The 22,213-nt window shown below is 41.0% G+C and overlaps 1 protein-coding gene across 1 annotated transcript; it reads left to right on the forward strand.

Annotated features, from left to right (window-relative positions):
* Positions 1–886: 886 nt before the first annotated feature.
* LOC308570727 (vomeronasal type-2 receptor 26-like) lies at positions 887–19,274 on the forward strand (the record flags this gene model as incomplete). The annotated part of the gene is made up of 10 exons (XM_081165638.1): positions 887–931; positions 2,660–2,800; positions 4,196–4,322; positions 5,090–5,379; positions 11,116–11,228; positions 11,903–12,194; positions 12,568–13,428; positions 14,223–14,450; positions 15,090–15,216; positions 18,373–19,274. 10 exons carry the CDS (start codon positions 887–889, stop codon positions 19,272–19,274), a joined length of 3,126 nt encoding a protein of 1,041 aa, XP_081021764.1.
* Between the last annotated feature and the right edge of the window lie 2,939 nt (positions 19,275–22,213).

A 22,213-nucleotide genomic window follows, 5' to 3' on the forward strand; every position in this document is an offset into this window, starting at 1 on the left:
TACACACTTCTAATACAAAAAAGTTATTGTTGCTTCTGTCTCTTTCTCCTCCTACCACAACTACGTTTAGCTCATATATGGCCCTGCTCCAGTGATGAATGATAAAACTGCAGGCCTTTTCTTCTACCAGATGACACCCAAGGAAACCCACCAGTATAAGGGGATCCTGTCTTTGCTTCTGCATTTCAAGTGGATATGGATTGGGATCCTTACTTTCTATGATGAGAATGCAGAAAGATTTGTGCAAACTGTGGTTCCACTTTTTTCCCAGAGTGGCATCTGTTTTGCCTTCATAGAAAGAAGTCACAAACCGACTTATGTCACTGAAATTAACAGTTTGTTTCAACTGGGGGCAAAAATACATGACAAAATAAATGATAGCAAAGCCAATGTGGTGTTGTTCTATGGAGAATCAAATTCTGGGGCATATTTTAGGTGGTTTCCTTACCTATCAGAACTTGAACAAAGTTCAAATAAATCAAAAGGTAAAGTGTGGATTATGACAGCCCAGGTGGAGCTCACTTCTTTTGTCTATCAACGGACTTGGGATACAGAAATACTCCATGGGGTTCTCTCATTCACAACTCACTCAAATGATCCACCAGGATTTCGTCAATTTGTCAAGAGCAAAACCCCTTCCAACCCGAAAGGAGATGGCTTCATTTTGGACTTCTGGCAACAGGCATTTGGCTGTGTATTTCCAAATCGAGTTGTTGGCAGTGTAAAGGGGGATATTTGCACTGGGCAAGAGAAGCTGGAGAATCTTCCTGGTCCTTTCTTTGAAATGAGCATGACCAGCCACAGCTACAACATCTACAATGCTGTCTATGCTGTGGCCCATGCTTTACATGCCATGTCTGCATCCCGAGGCAAACACAGACCAGTAATGGTCAGGGGAGGAATGAAGTTTCAGATTCAACCGCTGTGGCAGGTAATGGGCTGAACACCCTTCCTCAAAGAGGTTCAAAACATGTTCTCTTTGCCTTTTTCTATCGATCTATTCCGTTGCTGTCACTTTTCCTATGAAACCACAGCAGGGGTCACCAATGCTCTTGAAATCTTCCCAGGTTCCCCCAAAGCCACTTCCCCAATTCAGTGCCCTTTGGCCATGTGATAGTTGCCATATCTCTCTTGAAATGCCAAAACCGCCCGGGGATCAACCAGTCGTTCCCAATCGACCTGTTAAACATCCATGGCATATAGTGTCTATAGGGAGCAAGATGATATATTATAGAGAACAAAATGAACAGAGCACCCACTTTCCTGTCAATTGAGTATTTATGCTTTATATGTCATGTCTGCGTCCCAAGTCAAGCACAGACCAGTAATGATCAGAGGAGGAATGAAGTTTGACAAACAACCTCTGTGGCAGCTACTGGGTTGATCACCCTTCCTGAAAGAGGTTCAAAACATGTTCTGTTTGCCTTTTCTATCTTTCTGTTAGGTTAATTGTCATTTTTTTCTAAGCCATCACAGATTTTTGCTCTTGAAATCTTCCCCAGGTGCCCCCAAAGCCACTTCCTCAATTCACTGCCCTTTGGCTATGGGATAGTTGCCTTATCTCTCTTGAAATACACATAGTGACAAATGGGAACATCTCCACATGCTTTTCTAGGTTTATATACAGCCTATTAGACTTCCCTGTCTATTGACATTAGACAAACACCTTCATTGTACTCATTTAGGCACCTGTATTTTTTTTAGGCAAATCTGCCAGTCACATGTGTGTTGACATTATTTAATCTTTCATTTTACTGCTAATTCTTATTATTTAAAAAGTTTTAAATTTCTTCTTTTAAACTGCTTGAACTTAAAGTAGAAATACAGAAAGAGAAAAAAAGGAATGAATTCTATCCAAGCATGATATAGCCAACTTCTAGATTTTGCTTTTATCACCATTCCTTCTTCAACCTGTTGCTTCAACTATTCATACCAACCTCTTAGATCAGCATGGGGCTGATTCCTCATTTACTTCTGAAGTTGGAGTATCAAAGGAATGATATATCATAGCATAGATATAGAGTCAATAAAGAGCTTTCTAACTTTCTAAAGCTTTTTATGGCTGTGTGTGCATTTGCTGCAGATCTTAATTTAATTTAAAGTGAACTTTGAAATGCGAGAAATGCTTGGCTTAAATCTTAATGGTAAAAGTACCCCTGACCGTTAGGTCCAGTCACAGACGACTCTGGGGTTGCATGCTCATCTTGCTTTACTGGCCGAGGGAGCCGGTGTCTGTCCACAGAAAACTTCTGGGTCATGTGACCATCATGACTAAGCTGTTTCTGGCAAACCAGTGCAGTGCACGGAAATGCCGTTTACCTTCCCACCAGAGTGGTACCTATTTATCTGCTTGCATTTTGACGTGCTTTCAAACTTCTAGGTGAGCAGGAGCTGGGACCAAAAAATGGGAGCTCACCCCGTCACGGGGATTTGAATCGCTGACCTTCTGATCGGCAAGTCCAATAGGCTCAGTGATTTAGACCACAGCGCCACCCGCGTCCTGGCTTAAATCTTATATACTGTATATAAAAAAAGAAAGATGAAAAGAAAACTGCTTTCCTCCAAGGTGAATATTTGGAAACCTGACATAAAAGTAAACATCTTTGCGTCCTGCTAAATTGAAGCCTTTTCTCTACTTTCTCTTTCTTTTTCTATATAGCTCCATCATTTTCTGAGAGGTATCTCATTTAACAACAGCGCTGGGGATAAAATTTCCTTTGACCAGAATGGGGAGATAGTAGCTGGAATTGATATTACCAATTGGATTCTTTCCTCAAACCAATCCTTTCAGAGGGTGAAGGTAGGAGGGGTGGATTCCCTGGCTCCTCCACAGCAAGTGTTGACCATCAATGAGGGAGCCATCAAATGGCACCATTGGTTTAACCAGGTAGGATGCAACCATCAGCCAGACATTTTCACTGTATATTGTTCAACCTTTATAAAATTGGATTATAGATGGCACAAGCTTTGCATTAATGTTATTAGCTAAATGCACAGCCTCTATACTGGTTTCTGTTATACTGAAATGAATATATTGAATGACAACTTGAAGAAGTGAATTCTAAAAAGATTTTTATGATATTGAATATATTGTTATGAGTTTGGAGGATCCGTCTGGATGAAACCCTGGTTTACATTACAGTTCTGGGCTCCTGCATCAGTGAGGGGAGAACAGATAAAGGGAAGACTGGTGACTGAGAGTAGCCACCGGGACCACAAAACACCGGTCCTGAGAGATCTCCATTGACTCCCAGTACGTTTCCAAGCACAATTCCAAGTGTTGGTGCTGACCTTTAAAGCTCTAAACTGCCTCTGTCCTGTATACCTGAAGGAGCGTCTCCACCCCCATTGTTTGGCCTGGACACTGAGATCCAGCGCCGAGGGCCTTCTGGCGGTTCCCTCATTGCGAGAAGTGAGGTTACAGGGAACCAGACAGAGGGCCTTCTCGTTGGTGGTGCCCGCCCTGTGGAACTCCCTCCCTTCAGATGTGAAGGAAATAAGTAGCTATCTTGTCTTTAAAAGACATCTGAAGGCAGCCTTGTTTAGGGAAGTTTTTAATATTTAATGCTGTATTGTTTTTAACACTCGATTGGAAGCCGCCCAGAGTGGCTGTGGAAACTCAGCCAGATGGGTGGGGTAGAAATAATAAGTTTGCTATACTACTTAATGGCATTGACTGGCTAGTTAAGACCAATGGATTGCAGGTATAAATATTTCATTTTTAAATGGGTCCTTATGTTAATTTTCAGCACTTTCTAAACTGCGGCTCCTTTTACAAAATGGGTTTAAGGTTTTGACACATTTGCACACCTCATAAGGCAGATTATGAATGCCATGTTTCAAGATTTTGCAATAGCAGGTGTATAACTCTGAAGCTTAATTTGCATTGACACAACCACAACCCCTTAATGTCACAGTGGCAGAAAGAACCTTGACTATAGACGATAATATTAAAAACTTTACTGTCTACAATAGTAACTGCAAAAAACAACAATTTATTGGAGTTTGCACATCGAGTCACTCATAAATGTCAGGAAATGAGTCAAAATGGAATTGAAACAGGCTAGTAAGTGAATTTCTGAAAATAATGTTCTCTTGCAAATCCCTTTTAAGGAAGAGCTTAACTTCCCTTTTTAGCTTTTCTTTGAGTCCACTTATTTTATACATCTCTCTTTCTCTCTCATTTGTGTTCTAGACACAGCCTGACTCTGTATGTACTGAGAGCTGCCGCCCTGGTTTTTGCAGGAAGATGAAGAAGGGAGAAGCATTTTGCTGCTACGATTGCATCCCATGTCCAGAAGGGAAGATTTCGGACCAGGAAGGTAAGTAATTTACTGTATATATTTATAACGTGTTGCCTCTAATCGAGAACATGCGTATGAAATGATGCATTCACCAATATTCCAGTTGACAGTTCATGAAATATTGAGAAATCTTGCTGAAGAGGGAATAATGAAAGTGTGTGTGATAATTTGTGATTGTGGATGTTGAATGCTGTTAATAAGGAAGAATGCTATAGAAAGATCCACCAGGATTAGTATAATGAGCCAGGAGGGTACTGTAAAAAGCTGGAAGTTTGCCATCATATCTCCCTCATCCAGGCTTACAAATGATATATTTTCCCTTAAAATAATATCTGCATGTGCATTTACTTCCGGGTAAAATATTTAAACATGTATTTTGATGCCCTTAAACTTCAGAGAATCATGCCATAATGTTTGGAAAAGTGTGAAATATTGAAATCCAGGAAACAGTTGAAAGGTCTTGATGTAAAAATTTGCAGTCTCAAGTACGCAATCACTCCTTAATTAAAGAATAAATAACTGTGAGCAACTAGAACAATGACAGGAAGAACTGAGTTGGGTTCTGATTGTAGATCAGGGAGGGTCTCTGTGGCCTTGCATTTTGCATTTTGCCTCAGTCGGTATTCTACACTGGATAGGTGAGAAGGACATGGTTCCAACATTTTAGTCTTTATTTTTTAAAACTCCTTGTACACTTTTTAAATCATTTTAATTATGTATTTACAAGCAGTGGCATGTTGGTCATATTATTGGTATTAAGAACCATGTTTTTTTTCCCCCCTCAGACATGAACGACTGCTATGAATGTGAAGATGAAAAGTATCCAAACAAACATAAGACTATATGTATTCCCAAACGTGCAACCTTCTTGTCCTTTGAAGAACCTCTGGGCCTCAGCTTAGCCTGTTCTGCTCTTTCCTTTGCTTTCATTACAGCACTGGTACTGGAAATATTTGTGAAGCACAGGGACACTCCTATTGTGAAAGCCAACAACCGGGACCTCACCTACGCTCTGCTCATCTCCCTCTTGCTTTGCTTCCTTTCTGCATTACTGTTCATCGGATATCCAGACAAGGTGACGTGTCACCTCCGACAAACTGCTTTTGGCATCATCTTCTCAATGGCTGTTTCTTGTGTGCTGGCAAAAACCATCACTATGGTTCTGGCTTTCATGGCCACAAAACCAGGATCCCGGATGAGGAAGTGGGTGGGGAAAGGACTGGCAAACTCTATTGTCTTCTCCTGCTCCTTTATCCAAGCACTCATCTGCACTGTATGGCTGGTGATCTCTCCTCCATTCCCTAATCTTGACATGAAGTCAGTGGCTGAAGAAATTGTACTGGAGTGCAATGAGGGGACGGTGACCTTCTTTTACTGTGTCTTGGGCTACATGGGCTTCCTAGCTTTGGTCAGTTTGGGTTGCATCTTTTCCCCAAAATGTTACATTATTTTGCTGAGGCCTGAACTGAACAATAGGGGTCAACTAATAAGAAGAAATTGCTGAAGAAATCAAATGTCTGTGTCATTGGTTATAATATCTAGTAATGCCATTTCTATGTATCCCTGAATGAAGCACCCAGAAACCTCCTCAATCTCCCATATTTACCTTTTCCAGATCCACTTTATCTTTTCCTCTGCTCACTGTGAAGTCTGCATTTGTTATTCTTATATGTCGGCACTGTACTCTTCTGCCTTCATACTCTTTCCCACAACTTTCCAGGAGCAGTTATGAAAATTTTTACCCTGTCTAATGGAAATCCTTTAAAAACTGAAGAAGAAGAAGAAGAAGAAGAAGAAGAAGAAGAAGAAGAAGAAGAAGAAGAAGAAGAAGAAGAAGAAGAAGAAGAAGAAGAATTTTTTATTTATACCCCACCCATCTGGCTGCGCTTCCCCAGCCACTCTGGGCGGCTTCCAAAAGAATATTAAAATACTATAATACATCAAACATTAAAAGCTTCCCTAAACAGGGCTGCCTTCAGATGTCTTCTTAAAGCCTGGTAGTTGTTGTTCTCTTTGACATCTGGTGGGAGGGTGTTCCACAGGGAAAGCGCCACTACCGAACATAAAAACAGTCACACAATATAAGCACTGAGTACTAAAAGGTTTATGAAGGACATGTTCTATCACACCCCCCCCTTCTTCCTTCAATTCTTTAAATCTGAAAGATAATCTGGATTAAAAAAACTTGCCATCACATCCACATCATGGAAGACTCAGGAGACCACTTTAAGTTGGGGAAAAGGTTATACAGTGGTATCTCGGGTTACAGATGCTTCAGCTTATGGAATTTCAGGTTGCGCACCGCACCAAACCCAGAAGTATCGGGTTACTTCTGGATTTCAGCGCTCACGCATGCGCATAAATACTAAATCACGCTTTGCGCATGTGCAGAAGCGCTGAATCGTGACCCGCGCGTGCAGACGCAACGCTGTGGGTTGCGAACGCTGCGGGTTGCGATCGTGCCTCCCACACGGATCACATTCCCAACCCGAGGTTCCACTGTATTCATTAAATACAACATTAAGGAAAGCTTATTCTAACGATTTGCCCTTAGCAGCCGAGATAAACTATTACCATGACCACATCAAAGAAAGGGAAAGGGCTAAATAAATTCCCAGCTAATTTAAAGGGAAATAAATATGTCAAACACTCAATACGTGGTTATTTGAGATTCCAATCATTTTGGGTTGGGCTGGATTCCTCTGGTTTTTAGTCCAATAATGATCTCTACGTCTTGGCACCTTGCTCAAAAAGCAAATAAAAATAAAAAGAGAAGAAACAAAAGATAAAGCGGGAGAATTGCACAAGGAAGGAAGGGAGAATGGGAAGCTTTTTAGGGTTGCCTCACCACCCCCACAATGCCAGATGGCTTCATTCTTAGAATCATAGAATAGAATCATAGTGTTGGAAGAGACCACAAGGGCCATCGAGTCCAACCCCCTGCCAAGCAGGAAACACCATCAGAGCACTCCTGACATATGGTTGTCAAGCCTCTGCTTAAAGACCTCCAGAGAAGGAGACTCCACCACACTCCTTGGCAGCAAATTCCACTGTCGAACAGCTCTTACTGTCAGGAAGTTCTTCCTAATGTTTAGGTGGAATCTTCTTTCTTGTAGTTTGGATCCATTGCTCCGTGTCCGCTTCTCTGGAGCAGCAGAAAACAACCTTTCTCCCTCCTCTATGTGACATCCTTTTATATATTTCAACATGGCTATCATATCACCCCTTAACCTGCTCTTCTCCAGGCTAAACATGCCCAGCTCCCTTAGCCGTTCCTCGTAAGACATCGTTTCCAGGCCTTTGACCATTTTGGTTGCCCTCCTCTGGACACGTTCCAGTTTGTCAGTGTCCTTCTTGAATTGTGGTGCCCAGAACTGGACACAGTACTCCAGGTGAGGTCTGACCAGAGCAGAATACAGTGGCACTATTACGTCCCTTGATCTAGATGCTATACTCCTATTGATGCAGCCCAGAATTGCATTGGCTTTTTTAGCTGCCGCTTCACACTGTTGGCTCATGTCAAGTTTGTGGTCAACCAAGACTCCTAGATCCTTTTCACATGTACTGCTCTCAAGCCAGGTGTCACCCATCTTGTATTTGTGCCTCTCATATATTTTTTTGCCCAAGTGCAATACTTTACATTTCTCCCTGTTAAAATTCATCTTGTTTGTTTTGGCCCAGTTCTCTAATCTGTCAAGGTCATTTTGAAGTGTGATCCTGTCCTCTGGGGTGTTAGCCACCCCTTCCAGTTTGGTGTCATCTGCAAATTTGATCAGGATGCCCTTGAGTCCATCATCCAAGTCATTGATAAAGATGTTAAATAAGACCGGGCCCAAGACAGAACCCTGTGGCACCCCACTAGTCACTCTTCTCCAGGATGAAGAGGAACCATTGATGAGCACCCTTTGGGTTCGGTCAGTCAGCCAGTTACAAATCCACTGAGTGGTAGCATAGTCAAGACCGCATTTTACCAGCTTCTTTACAAGAATATCATGGGGCACCTTGTCAAATGCCTTGCTGAAATCAAGGTAGGCTACATCCACTGTGTTCCCTTCATCTACCAGGCTTGTAATTCTGTCAAAAAAAGAGATCAGGTTAGTCTGACATGACTTATTTTTCAGAAATCCATGCTGACTATTGGTGATCACAGCATTCCTTTCTAGGTGCTCACAGACTGTTTGCTTAATGATCTGCTCCAGAATCTTCCCTGGTATTGATGTCAGACTGACTGGGCGGTAATTATTTGGGTCCCCTCTTTTCCCCTTTTTGAAAATAGGGACAACATTTGCCCTCCTCCAGTCTTGCTGTTGCTTGCTTTAATCTTCAGGTTGCTTGCCTCTCTGTAGTCAGAGCCTGGATAAATGCTCCTGTGTTGTTGCATTTTCAAACGTTTTTTAGCGGTGAAATTATAAATTTGTACAGGTCAGATGGAGTACCAGCAATTCTCCATTTGTGTGGAGGTTGTTTTCCGGGTCATTACATGAATCAGTGGGACGCGGGTGGCACTGTGGGCAAAACCTCAGCGCCTAGGACTTGCCGATCGTATGGTCAGCGGTTCGAATCCCCGAGGTGGGGTGAGCTCCCGCCATTTGGTCCCAGCTCCTGCCCACCTAGCAGTTCGAAACCACCCTTAAGTGCAAGTAGATAAATAGGTACCGCTTTATAGCGGGAAGGTAAACGGCGTTTCCGTGTGCTGCGCTGGTGCTGGCTCGCCAGAGCAGCGATGTCATGCTGGCCACGTGACCCGGAAGTGTCTTCAGATAGCGCTGGCTCCCGGCCTCTTAAGTGAGATGAGTGCACAACCCTAGAGTCGGACACGACTGGCCCGTACGGGCAGGGGTACCTTTACCTTTACATGAATCAGTAGTCTCACGTAAGCCTGTTCCGCCTCTGTTCCACATCCTTTCAGGGCCAAAATGATGCGAGCATCGGCAGTCAAAAATCCATCAGGCACACGCAACATGTTCATCGCCTGTACACTTAATTTCAACCGGCAATGACTTGAGTGAGAGGGACTCATAAAGGCCTGGTGGGCTGATTGCTGATGTTCTAGGTTTGGTAGTAAGTTGACAGTGTACCAAATAACCACAGAAGAGACCAATACCAACTTATCACATTGACAGAAGCGTCTGGGCTTTTCTTCAGCCAGACCTCCGTTCTGCCACCTCTCAGGTTGAGGTATTCATGCGGAGTTCCGCCACCTCTTTTTCTTGAAAAATAGCACGAAAAGGAGCACTGGGCTGCGTCCTTGGTGGCACATTATTTTGTTAACAACTGAACTGAACAATAGGAATAGGAATTGAGCACTAGGTTATCAGTGAGGAGAGGCAGATCTTTTGAACCAATAAGAATGAGAAACCTCAAGTGAGTTGGAGACAGGGAAAGAGGCATCCAGCACATCTTTCACTGTAGATGAGAATGTCAGGAGACTCCAATGAACTCCACATTTACTCCTTTATGGATGGTAGTAGGATCCCTCTTGGAGAGCTTTGGGGTCACATTGTCATACATTTAATGTAACAAAATTCTTATAAAGGGATCTGCTACCTTCAAATATTATTTATTCTAATGGTATACAATCATTCATTGTACATAAACAGCTCATAGTCCGCTATTTCATGTTTTTGTTGTATATTTTACCATTCAGTATTACATCATTTTACATACACTTATGAATTTGGGCTGGGACAGGGGAAAGTAGGCTGCATGTCAGATCATTCTAACCCCTGGATTCAGCAAGTGTTAAAATATAAGCCAGGCTACCTTCCTGTGTTGAGGTGACTGCCTGGGTGATGGGCCATTGGGAGAACAAAGGAAAGGGGGCACTATGTGGGAGAAGAAATGGTTGGAGCCCCTCCATCATCTGGGTGGAAGGACAAAGCCTGCGTTTAGAGTTGAGAGTTTGCAGTGATATGACCTGGAAAGCAGCAAGCTTTCTTTTATTTTATTTTAAAACAGAAATGTTTGATTTCTGTTTGAATCCAAGGCTACAGCTATGAGAAAAACTAGACCTTTAGGTGTATTAATGCTGTGAATACCACCATCGTAGGCTCAGGTCGTATAATATTGTAACATTTATAACATTTATTAATATTAGAACTTTCCAGGTCAGAATTTCAAGAGGCCAGTGCTATCATCAAACATATTCATTTCCTCCCTCTCTTCAGACCAAAGGATTGTATTTTCAGTATTTTTTCCATCTTGTTTACTACTGTAAGCCAAAAGCATATGCAGCTAAGACGAAATGAAAACTTCTGTTCAGAAAAACACAAAAGTGTCTGTCTTCCCTTTAATTATCCAAAGAACTATAATTAATGTTCCCTTGTGTCAAAGCACCTCATGGACCTGCAAAGTACACTATCCAAGCTAATGATAAAGACTGTGAAAGGTATTATAACTGAGCCTTTCAAAGTCTGGTGCCTTTGAACTGTTTTGGTTTACAACCCCATCACCTGCAGCCCGGTTTGAATGTTGTGACTTGTGGTGCAAAACATCTGAAGAAGCCTTACAAAAATATACTACCTCCAGCAATCACAGCTAGGCTTAGGAATCAGAAACCTTCAAGGATCCATCAGTATCATAACTATTTTTTTCATCAGTTTTCATATGAGCAGACTAAAAGGTCAATCGAGTCAGACTACTTGAGTCACAAAAGCTGTAATAGTTGTAGGGGCATCTTAGTGTATAGGGGGAAATTGTACCAAGGATGGTGGCATTATTGGTCTTGCTGCTGATTCTACTTCCACACGCAATATGCAAACCTCCCATTGTTAAATGCCACATCCATGATCCATACGCTCCACTTCATCAGTATCACCAGGAAGGAGACCTCATCCTTGGTGGCATAGCCTCTCACAGCATCATCGTCTCCATTGCAATAGCCTTCACCGAAAACCCCCCACCAACATTGCTGGAAGAACTAAAGTAAGAACTGGATAGTTTCACTTCTACTTTTTGATTCCTTCTTTGCATATTGCAGAGATTAATTTTAGAGGAAGGGTGGATAAACTGTGGGTGTGCAGTGGTTGCTCGACTCCATCAGTTGCATTAATAATAATGGACATTGTTGGACAGCAACATCTGGAGGGGCACAGTTCTCCACCCTTGTCCTAGAGGCAGAACTACTATTTAGGTAGAAATATATGTGATGTGGGAGAAATGTAGTCTGGAGGATCTCCACTAGAAATTGTTTCCACTTTCCACACTAAATTAAACATTCAGGTATCATATGAAGACATGTAATATTCTTGTGGAAATAACTGCATCACTTTTACTTCAAGCCCCTGAGAGAAAGAAATAAGGACAGAACTTCTACACAGATGATAAAGCCAATATTTAAAATGTACATCAGGGACATTTTAAAATCTGTGATCCCCTCCCATAGAATTTCCCCCTATATTCCTTTTCTACCATTGTAGGCAACGCAGAGGATCACTTGTAGTGATTCATGTTCAAGAGCTTCCTCCCCTGCAAAAATAAAAAAACCTTAAATAATTACAGTAATAAATACTACTAATGAGGATGACGTAGAACTAAGCAGCGATAAATTTACAAAGTGTTACAAGCCCTTCTGATAGAAAATGAAACTCTCTTTTTAGTGTGGTACCTAAGAACTACCAGCACATCCTGGCCTTGCAGTTTGCAGTGAAGGAGATCAACGAAAACCCACAGCTCTTACCCAATGTCACTTTAGGCTTCCACATCTATGACAGCTATTTCAATGCCAAATGGACCTCTCATGCCACAATGTTGCTCATATCCACACTGGAAACATTTGTCCCCAACTACATCTGTGACATCAAGAACAACTTGATAGCCATCATTGGGGGACTGGACTCCCAAACTTCCCTTCATGTGGCAACAATCTTGGATATCTATAAGGTTCCACAGGTGAGAGAGAGATATCGCTGACATGTCATGGGAGATATACACATCCAGATAGATTTGGATAAATAAATGAGCAGATTTCATATAATCAGGTGGGCAATGCTAATGAGAGATTCAAGCTAAGAAATAAAGTCTAGGTAGCACATATGTTTTTGCTTCACATATCCCTTTTGGCCTTGTCATTTCCTGATATATGATAAGAACTGATTGGCATCTGAGTGTAGTTTGTTTTAACAAAATAGCATGTGCAGCCAAAAATAAAGGAATGGAATCCCAAAGTGGAAATCGCCCCAGAGAAGCTTATAATACACAAATCAAATATCTAATAGTGATTGTTGCTTCTGTCTCCTTCTCCTCTTATCAAAACTATGTTTAGCTCATATACGGCCCTGCTCCAGTGATGAATGATAAAACCCCAGGCCTTCTCTTCTACCAGATGACGCCCAAGGAAGCCCATCAGTATAAGGGGATCCTGTCTTTGCTTCTGCATTTCCGGTGGATATGGATTGGGATCCTTACTTTCTATGATGAGAATGCAGAAAGATTTGTGCAAACTGTGGTTCCTTTTTTTTCGGAGAATGGCATCTGTTTTGCCTTCATAGAAAGAAGCCACAAATTTACTTATGTCACAGAAATTAACAATATGTTTAAACTGGGGGCAAAAATAAATGACAAAATAAATGATAGCAAAGCCAATGTAGTGTTGGCTTATGGAGAATCTTATGCTCTGGCACTTTTTAGGTGGTTGCCTTACCTATCAGAACTGGAACAAAGTTCAAATACCCCAAAAGGTAAAGTGTGGATCATGACAGCCCAGGTAGAGCTCACCTCTTTCGTCTTTCAACGGACTTGGGATACAGAAATACTCCATGGGGTTCTCTCATTCTCAACTCACTCGAATAATCCACCAGGATTTCATCAATTTGCCAAGAGCAAAAACCCTTCCAGTCCAAAAGGAGATGGCTTCATTTTGGACTTCTGGCAAAAGGCATTTGGCTGTGTATTTCCAAATCGATTTGTTGGCAGTGTGAGGGGAGATATTTGCACTGGGCAAGAGAAGCTGGAGAATCTTCCTGGTCCTTTCTTTGAAATGAGCATGACCAGCCACAGCTACAACATCTACAATGCTGTCTATGCTGTGGCCCATGCTTTACATGCCATGTCTACATCCCAAGGCAAACACAGACCAGTAATGATCAGGGGAGGAATGAAGTGTCACAAAAAACCGCTGTGGCAGGTACTGAGCTGCACACCCTTCCTCAAAGAGGTTCAAAAGCCTTTCATTTTATCCCTTTGGTAATAGTCACTTTTTCTATGCAACCACAGCAGGGGTCAGCAATTTGGGTGCAGTGATGCTCTTAAAATCTTCCGCAGCTTCCCCCAAAGCCACTTCCTCAATTCACTGTCCTTTGGCCATGAGAGAGTTGCTTTATCTCTCTTGAAATGCACATAGTGACAAATGGGAACTTCTCCACATGTTTTCTAGGTTCAAATTCAGCCTACTGGACTTACCTTCCTATTGACACCATCACTATATTCATTTACACACCTGCTTAAAACCTAATTGTTTGGGAAAGCCTACGCAGTCACATGGGTGTTGACGTATTTTATTCTTTCATTTCTTGTGAATTTTAATTATTTCAAAAGTTTCCTTCAACTATTCATACCAACCTCTTAGATGAGCATGGGGCTGATTTCCCATTTACCTCTGAAGTTGGAGTATCAAAGGAATAATATATCGCATAGCATAGCATATAAAGTCTATAGAGAGCAAAGTGATATATTTTAGACAACAAAATGAAGAGAGCACCCAGTTTTTCCTGGCTGTGTGTGTATTTCCTGCGGGAGATCTTAAGAATCTGTAATTTGAAATGAACTTCCAAATGTGATAAATTCTTGGCTTAAATCTCATATATATATATATAAAAGATGAAAAGAAAACTGCTTTCCTCCAAGCATGCCATGAAAGTGAACATCATGTTTTTCTCTTGCTGAATTGAAGCCTTTTCTATACTTTCTCTTTCTATCTAGCTCCATCATTTTCTGAGGGGTATCTCATTTAACAACAGCGCTGGGGATAAGATTTCCTTGGACCAGAATGGGGAGATACTAGCTGGATTTGATATTACCAATTGGATCATTTTCTCCAACCAATCCTTTCAGAGAGTGAAGGTAGGAGGGGTAGATTCCCTGGCTCCTCCACAGCAAGCGTTGACCATCAATGAGGGAGCCATAAAATGGCACCGTTGGTTTAACCAGGTAGGATGCAACCATCAGCCATTTGTGATTTTGAAGACTTTAACATAAGGTACAAAAATATATGCAGATATAATTTCACTGAACATTCGTCGTCAAGGTAATGGTTTAGACTGGCTAGTTAAGACCTATGCATTGCAGGCATAAATATTTCAGTTTTAAAAGGGTCCATGTGTCAATTTTCAGCACTTTCTAAACTGTGGCTCCTTTTACAAAATTGGTATAAATTTTTGACACATTTGTACACCTCCCAAGGCAGATTATGCATGCCATGTTTCAAGGTTTTAGTATAGCAGGTGTATAACTTTGAGGCTTAATTTGCAGTAGGGAAACCACCACAACCCTTTAATGTCACTTTGGCAGAAAGAGGCTTGCATACAGAGTCAGAGCCCTGATTATAGAGGATACTAAAGTCATCACTAAACACAACAGTAACTGCAAAAAACAACAACAATTTATTGGAGTTTGCACATTGAGTCACTGGGAAATGAGTCCAAATAGAATTGAAACAAGCTATTAAATGAATTCCTGAAATGAATGCTGTTGTTCTTTTGCAAATCCATTTAAGGAGGAGCTTAATTGCCACTTTTAGCTTTTCTTTCAGTCCACTTATTTTATATATCTCTTTCATTTGTGTATTAGACACAGCCTACCTCTGTATGTACTGAGAGCTGCCGCCCTGGTTTTTGCAGGAAAGTGAAGGAGGGGGAAGCATTTTGCTGCTACGATTGCATCCCATGTCCAGAAGGGAAGATTTCAGACCAGGAGGGTAAGAAATTCACTGTATTTATTTATAGCTTGTTGCCTCTAATCAAGAACATGCATATGAAATCATGCATTCACCAGGGTTCCATTTGACAGTTCATGAAATATTGAGAAATCTTGCTGAAGAGGGACATAATGAAAATGTGTGTGTGTGTGTGTGTGTGTGTGTGTGTGTGTGTGAGAGAGAGAGAGAGAGAGAGAGAGAGAGAGAGAATTTGTAATTGGTTCCAGTTACACTTAAAGTGAATATGTTAAATGACAAATTGAAGAAGAGAATCCTTTTTTTTTTTTTTTTATAAAAAATTTTTATTGCGTTTCTTTCCATAGGTGAACAAATTTGTTTGGACAACAATATACAAGAAACATTTTCCATATATATAAAGAAAAACATAAAAAAAAAGAAAAGATCATTATGAAATTTTTTCAACATCTTTTTGGACCTCCTCGCATCCTCTCAGCATTGCGTTCATCGTTCTAACCAATTCAGCAATTTATTATCTTATTTCCCAACTTATTATACCTTTGTATTTATTATGTTACCAATTTCAAAAATTTGTAATTTAATTTTAACACTCTTAATAAACATAATATTTTGTTTCTAATTTGTCTCCTTTTTTTTTCCATCAATACTTACTTTATCATTTACTTAAAATAAATTGCAGAAGCATAACGTTTCTTAATCGTGCACAATCTTAACACTCAAACAACTTATAATGTTTTTGCAAATAGTCCTTAAATTTTTTCCAGTCCTCCTCCATTGTTTCTTCGCTCAGATCTCGAATTCTGCCGGTCATTTCTGCCAACTCCATGTAGTCCATCAACTGCGTCTGCCAGTCCTCCAGTGTGGGTAAATCTGGTGTCTTCCAGAACTTTGCGATAAGAATCCTAGCTGCTGTGGTTGCATACATAAACAAGGTTCTGTCCTTCTTTGGCACCTTCCGGTCCACCATGCCCAGAAGAAAGGCCTCTGGTTTCTTAGAAAAGGTATATCTGAATACCTTTTTCAACTCATTATGTATCATTTCCCAGAAGGCCTTTACTTTTGGGCAGGTCCACCAGAGGTGAAAGAATGTCCCTTCTGCCTCCTTACATTTCCAACACTTATTATCAGAAAGATGGTATATTTTAGCCAACTTGACTGGGGTCATGTACCACCGGTATACCATTTTCATAATGTTCTCTTTCAAAGCACTACATGCCGTGAATTTCATGCCGGTGTTCCATAACCTTTCCCAGTCCTCAGACATAATGTTGTGTCCTACATCCTGTGCCCATTTTATCATAGCAGATTTAACTGTCTCATCCTGTGTGTTCCATTTAAGCAGCAAGTCATACATCCTCGAAAGTACCTTAGTCTTTGGTTCTAGTAACTCCGTCTCCAGTTTCGATTTCTCCAACTGGAAACCCACTTTTTTGTCCATTTTGAATACCTCTTGAATTTGAGCATAATGTAACCAATCTCGCACCTTACCTTTTAATTTGTCCTGGCTTTGGAGCTTCCAATTGTCTCCAACTCTTTCAGTCAATTCCCAATATTTTGGCCAATGGGCCTCCATATTGGGCTTTTTTTTAGAAATCTTGGCTTCCACAGGTGATAACCACCTCGGGGTCTTGTTTTCTAATAAATCCTTATACTTCATCCAAACGGCAAAAATTGATTTTCTGACAATATGGTTTTTGAACAATTTATGAACCTTCGCCTTGTCATACCACAAGTATGCATGCCAACCATACACATTATCAAAGAAGAGAAGAAGAGAAGAAGAAGAGAATCCTAAATAGATTTTGATGATACTGAATATATTGTTATGAGTTTGGAGGATCAATCTGGATGAAACTCTGGTTCACACGACAATTCTGAGAACCCAGCCAGATGGGAGAACTATAAATAAATTATCATTATCATTAGTGATTGTGGATGTTGAATGCTGTTATAAGGAAGAATCCTGTAGCAAGATCCACCAGCTTGAACAAGATTAGTATAAAGTAGATTTTCAGATGAGCCAGGAGGTTTCTGTAGCAGCTGGAAATATGCCATTATATCAGGGTTGAGACCAGGGTGGGGTTAGAATACAATGCATGAAGGTTATTCAGCTTGGTCACAATACCTGGAAACCCAGCCTAAATTAAGCTAATGAAAAGGGTGGTGTAACCCCAACACTATTTTAAAAGCTTGTTTTCTCTCTGATAGCCTTTGAGCTGCTCAACCAGTGGCATCCCTGCTTCAGAATGGATTTTAGATCTGCTGTACTTTATGTCGTCATAATTTATGCCCGGCTTGCATTATGTCATCATCTTGACATAGTATGGCTACCTAAATGTGATATCTTCCTCTACAGCAGACCTTGAAATCAGTTTTGACACTTTGGCTACAGATGGCTGAATCTGTTTCTAGTTTTTGTTACTTTCACATATTTTTGCCCATAATTAATTTGTTTAATTATATACTTATTCCTGCATTTTCTCTCAAAATGTCTTTAGGAATAATTATTTTTTTTTTGCAAATATTTGAATCTGTGTTTATTTTCTGGTAACATATTTAAACATGTATTTTTATGCCCTTATACTTCAGAAAATTGTGCCGTAATGTTTGGAGAAGTGTGGAATACTTAAATCCAGGAACTAATTGAAAGGTGTTGATTAAGTTTTCAAATGCTGAAATTTGCAAAGGCTGAATTACACAAATACAGTGGTACCTCTGGTTACGTCTGCTTCATGAAATGTTCAGGGTTACTTCCAAATTCACCACTCACGCATGCGCAGAAGTGTGTGCTTCTACCGAGCCGTGCGTGTGCAGACGCGCTGCTGCGGGTTGTGCTCTTTTCATGTTGCAAACGGGCCTGCGGAACGGATCCCATTCGCAACCAGAGGTACCACTGTACTCCTTAATTAGGGAGTAAGTAAGTTTTAGCAACTAGATCTGTGACAGCTTAATTTGAGTTGGCTTCTAGCCAGAGAACAGGAAGTGTCTCTGTGGCCTTGCATTTTGCCTCAATCAGTATTTTACATCCAATATGTGAGAAGGACAAGGTTCCATCATTTTCAATTTCCATTGTTCAGAACTCCTTGTATCCTTTTTTAATCATTTTAATTATGTATTTACAAGCAGTGGATTGTTGCTCATATTTTTCAGATTAAGAACCATGCTTTTCTTTCTCAGACGTGAATGACTGCTACGAATGTGAAGATGAAAACTATCCAAGCAAAAATAAGACTATATGTATTCCTAAGCATACAACCTTCTTGTCCTTTGAAGAACCTCTGGGCCTCAGCTTAGCCTGTTCTGGTCTTTCCTTTGCTTTCATTACAGCACTGGTACTGGAAATATTTGTGAAGCACAGGGACACTCCTATTGTGAAAGCCAACAACCGGGACCTCACCTACGCTCTGCTCATCTCCCTCTTGCTTTGCTTCCTTTCCTCATTACTGTTCATCGGATATCCTGACAAGGTGACATGTCTCCTCCGACAAACTGCTTTTGGCATCATCTTCTCAGTGGCTGTTTCTTGTGTGCTGGCAAAAACCATCACTGTGGTTCTGGCTTTCATGGCCACAAAACCAGGATCCAGGATGAGGAAGTGGGTGGGGAAGGGACTGGCAATCACTATTGTCCTTTCCTGCTCCCTTCTCCAAGCACTCATCTGCACTGCATGGCTGGTGATCTCTCCTCCATTCCCTAATCTTGACATGAAGTCAGTGGCTGAAGAAATTGTACTGGAGTGCAATGAGGGGACGGTGACCTTCTTTTACTGTGTCTTGGGCTACATGGGTTTCCTAGCTTTGGTCAGTTTCACTGTGGCTTTCCTTGCCCGGAAATTACCTGACAGTTTCAATGAAGCCAAGTTCATCACTTTCAGCATGTTGGTCTTTTGCAGTGTTTGGTTATCCTTTGTTCCTTCCTACATGAGCACAAAGGGGAAATACATGGTAGCTGTGGAGATCTTCTCTATCTTAGCCTCCAGTGGTGGGTTGTTGGGTTGCATCTTTTGCCCAAAATGTTACATTATTTTGCTGAGGCCTGAGCTGAACAATAGGGATCACCTAATAAGAAGAAATTGCTAAAGAAATCAAAGGTCTGTGTAATTGGCTATAATATCTAGTTCAGGGATTTGTATGTAACCCGGAAAAGAAGCACCCAGAAACCTCCTCAATCTCCCATATTCAGCTATTCAGATCCACTGCATCATTTCCTCTGCTCACTGTGATGTCTCATTTGTTATTCTTATACGTCGCCACTGTACTATTATGCCCTCATACACTTTCCCACAACTTTTCAGGAGCAGAGATGAAAATTTTTACCCTGTCTAATCCAATATTATTTTTCTTCAAGAGCTGAATTAATATACATCCTGCCCCACTCTAAAGGAGGTTTTTAAAGATAAGACTGTGGAAATCCTTTAAAAACTGAACATAAAAACAGTCACAAAATATAAGCACTGAGTACTAAAAGGTTTATGAAGGACAGGTTCTTTCTCCCCCCCCCCCCCTTGCTTTCTTCAATTCTTTAAATCTGACAGATAATCTGTGTAAAAATGTTTTGCAACGACATCCACACCACGGAAGACTCAGGACACCACTTTAAGTTTGGGGAAAGGTTGTATTCATTATAAATAACATTAAAGAAACCTTATTAAAGCAGTTTGTCCTTAGCAGCCATGATAAACAATTACCATGACCACATCAAAGAAAGGGAAAGTGCTAAATAAATTCCCAGCCAATTTAAAGTGAAATAAATTTGTCAAACTCTCAAAACGTAGTTATTTGAGATTGAAATCATTTTGGGTTGGGCTGGATTCCTCTGGTTTTTAGTCCAATAATGATCTCTACGTCTTGGCACCTTGCTCAAAAAGCAGATAAAAATAAAAAGAGAAGAAACAAAAGATAAAGCTGGAGAATTGCACAAGGAAGGAAGGGAGAATGGGAAGATTTTTAGGGTTGCCTCACCACCCCCACAGTGCCAGATGGCTTCGTTCTTGCTGTTGCTTGTTTTAATCTTCAGGTTGGTTGCCTCTCTGTAGTCAGAGTCTGGATAAATGCTTCCGTCTTTCACTGTAGATGCAGAAGATCAGGGGATTCCAATGAACTCCACATTTACACCTTCATGCATGGTAATAGGATCCCTCTTGGAGAGCTTTGGGGCTACATTATGATACATTTAATGAAACAAAATTCTTATACAGGGATCTGCTACCTTCAAATATTACTCTTTCTAATGGTATGCAATCATTCATTGTACATATATAGCTCATAGTCCGCTATTTCATGTTCTTGTTTTATATTCTACCATTCAATATTACATCATTTTATATACTGTTATGAATTTGGGCTGGGACAGGGGAAAGTAAGCTGTATGTCAGATCCTTCTAACCCCTGGATTCAGCAAGTGTTAAAATATAAGCTAGGCTACATTTCTGTGTTGAGGTGATTGCTTGGGTGATAAGCCATTAGGAGAACAAGGGAAAGGGGGCTATATGTGAGACACAAAATGGTTGGGGCCCTTCCCTCAATTGGAAGGTTGGAAGGTGAAACAGTGTTGAAAGTTTGCACTAATTCAACCTAGAAATAAAGCAGCAAGCTGGAGAAAGAGTCAGAAAGCAATGTTTGAATGTCTGTTTGAATCCAAGGCTACTGCTAAGGGGGGGGGAGCTAAAGACTTTAGGGGTGTTAATGCTGTGAACCACCACCACCTCACCCCACATCATAGGCTCAGGACATATATAATGTGTAAATATGCCATATATCCTAAAAATGCAAAACTTTCTGCTGTGCCTTATTCCAAAAGGAAACACAAAGCCTGGCTGAGCGCCAGTGGCGTAGCGTGGGGGGTGCATGGGGGGCCGGCCGCACCGGGCGCAACATCTGGGGGGGGCGCGGAAGAGACTCGAGTGCTAAAATCCACGGGTTGGGGGCGCAAATTACTTGCCTTGCCCCGGGTGCTGACAACCCACGCTACGCCACTGCTGAGCGCCTCAAGACCCAGGAATCTAACACCACTTAGAGACTGTGGTGCTGGGCAAGAATCAGTATGTCTGCCCTTAAATTATATTCCTACCTGTATAGCACAAAGAAAGGGAAAGGGGAAAATAATAATGTATTTGTGGCACAACTGTTTAAATTTTGACAAAGAAAAAAGTGACAAAAGGAGAGAAGGGGCGGGAGATACAAGAATAACAAGAGGTAAAATTGAGCACTGCCAACGAATTAAAAATTTGTTCCATGTTGGAGAAGACATTATTCATGCCTCATTTTATTTACTCCAGTATAAAAGCTGGTGCCTTTCTCCCATCTATTGGCAAGACAAGTTGACCAACTAATGTGATTGCTCTTCTTTCTGTGAACTTTGAATGCAATGTAAGTAGTGTAAGGCCCCCCACTCCATAGGTTTCTTCTTTCCAGGTCAGAATTTCAAGAGGCCAGTGCTATGATCAAACTTTTTTTATTTTTTCCCGCTGTTGGGTTGTGTTTCCAGAATTTTTTTCCCTTCTTGTTCAAAATATTATGCAGCAAAGAGGAAATAAAAACTTCTGTAAAGAAAGACACACAAGTGACTATCTTCCTCCCTTTAATTATCAAAAGAACTATAATTAATGTTCCCTCTTGTCAAACCACCTGATGGATTTGCACAGTACACTTTTGAAGCAAATGAGAAAGTCTGTGAAAGGTGCCATAATTTAATCTTTCAAAGTCTGGTGCCCTTGGACTGTTTTGGATCACAACCCCAACACCTGCAGCCTGCTTTGAATGCTGTGAAACATAGTTCAAAATATCTGAAGGATATAAGGTTGGAGAACCTGATAAAAATATATTACCTCCAGCTATCACAGCTGGACTTAGGAATCAGAAACCAGCAAGGATCCACCAGTGTCATCACTTTTCTCTCTCCAGTTTTCACACTCTGGGTTTCAGAAATATGAGCAGACTAAAAGCAGACAACTAGGTCAGACTACTTCAGTCTCAAAAGCTGTAAGAGTATTAGGGTTATCTTAGTGCATAGGGAAAAA

Source organism: Podarcis bocagei (genome assembly GCF_964188305.1).
Source record: "Podarcis bocagei genome assembly, chromosome: 13".
NCBI classification, from domain to species: Eukaryota; Metazoa; Chordata; class Lepidosauria; order Squamata; family Lacertidae; genus Podarcis; species Podarcis bocagei.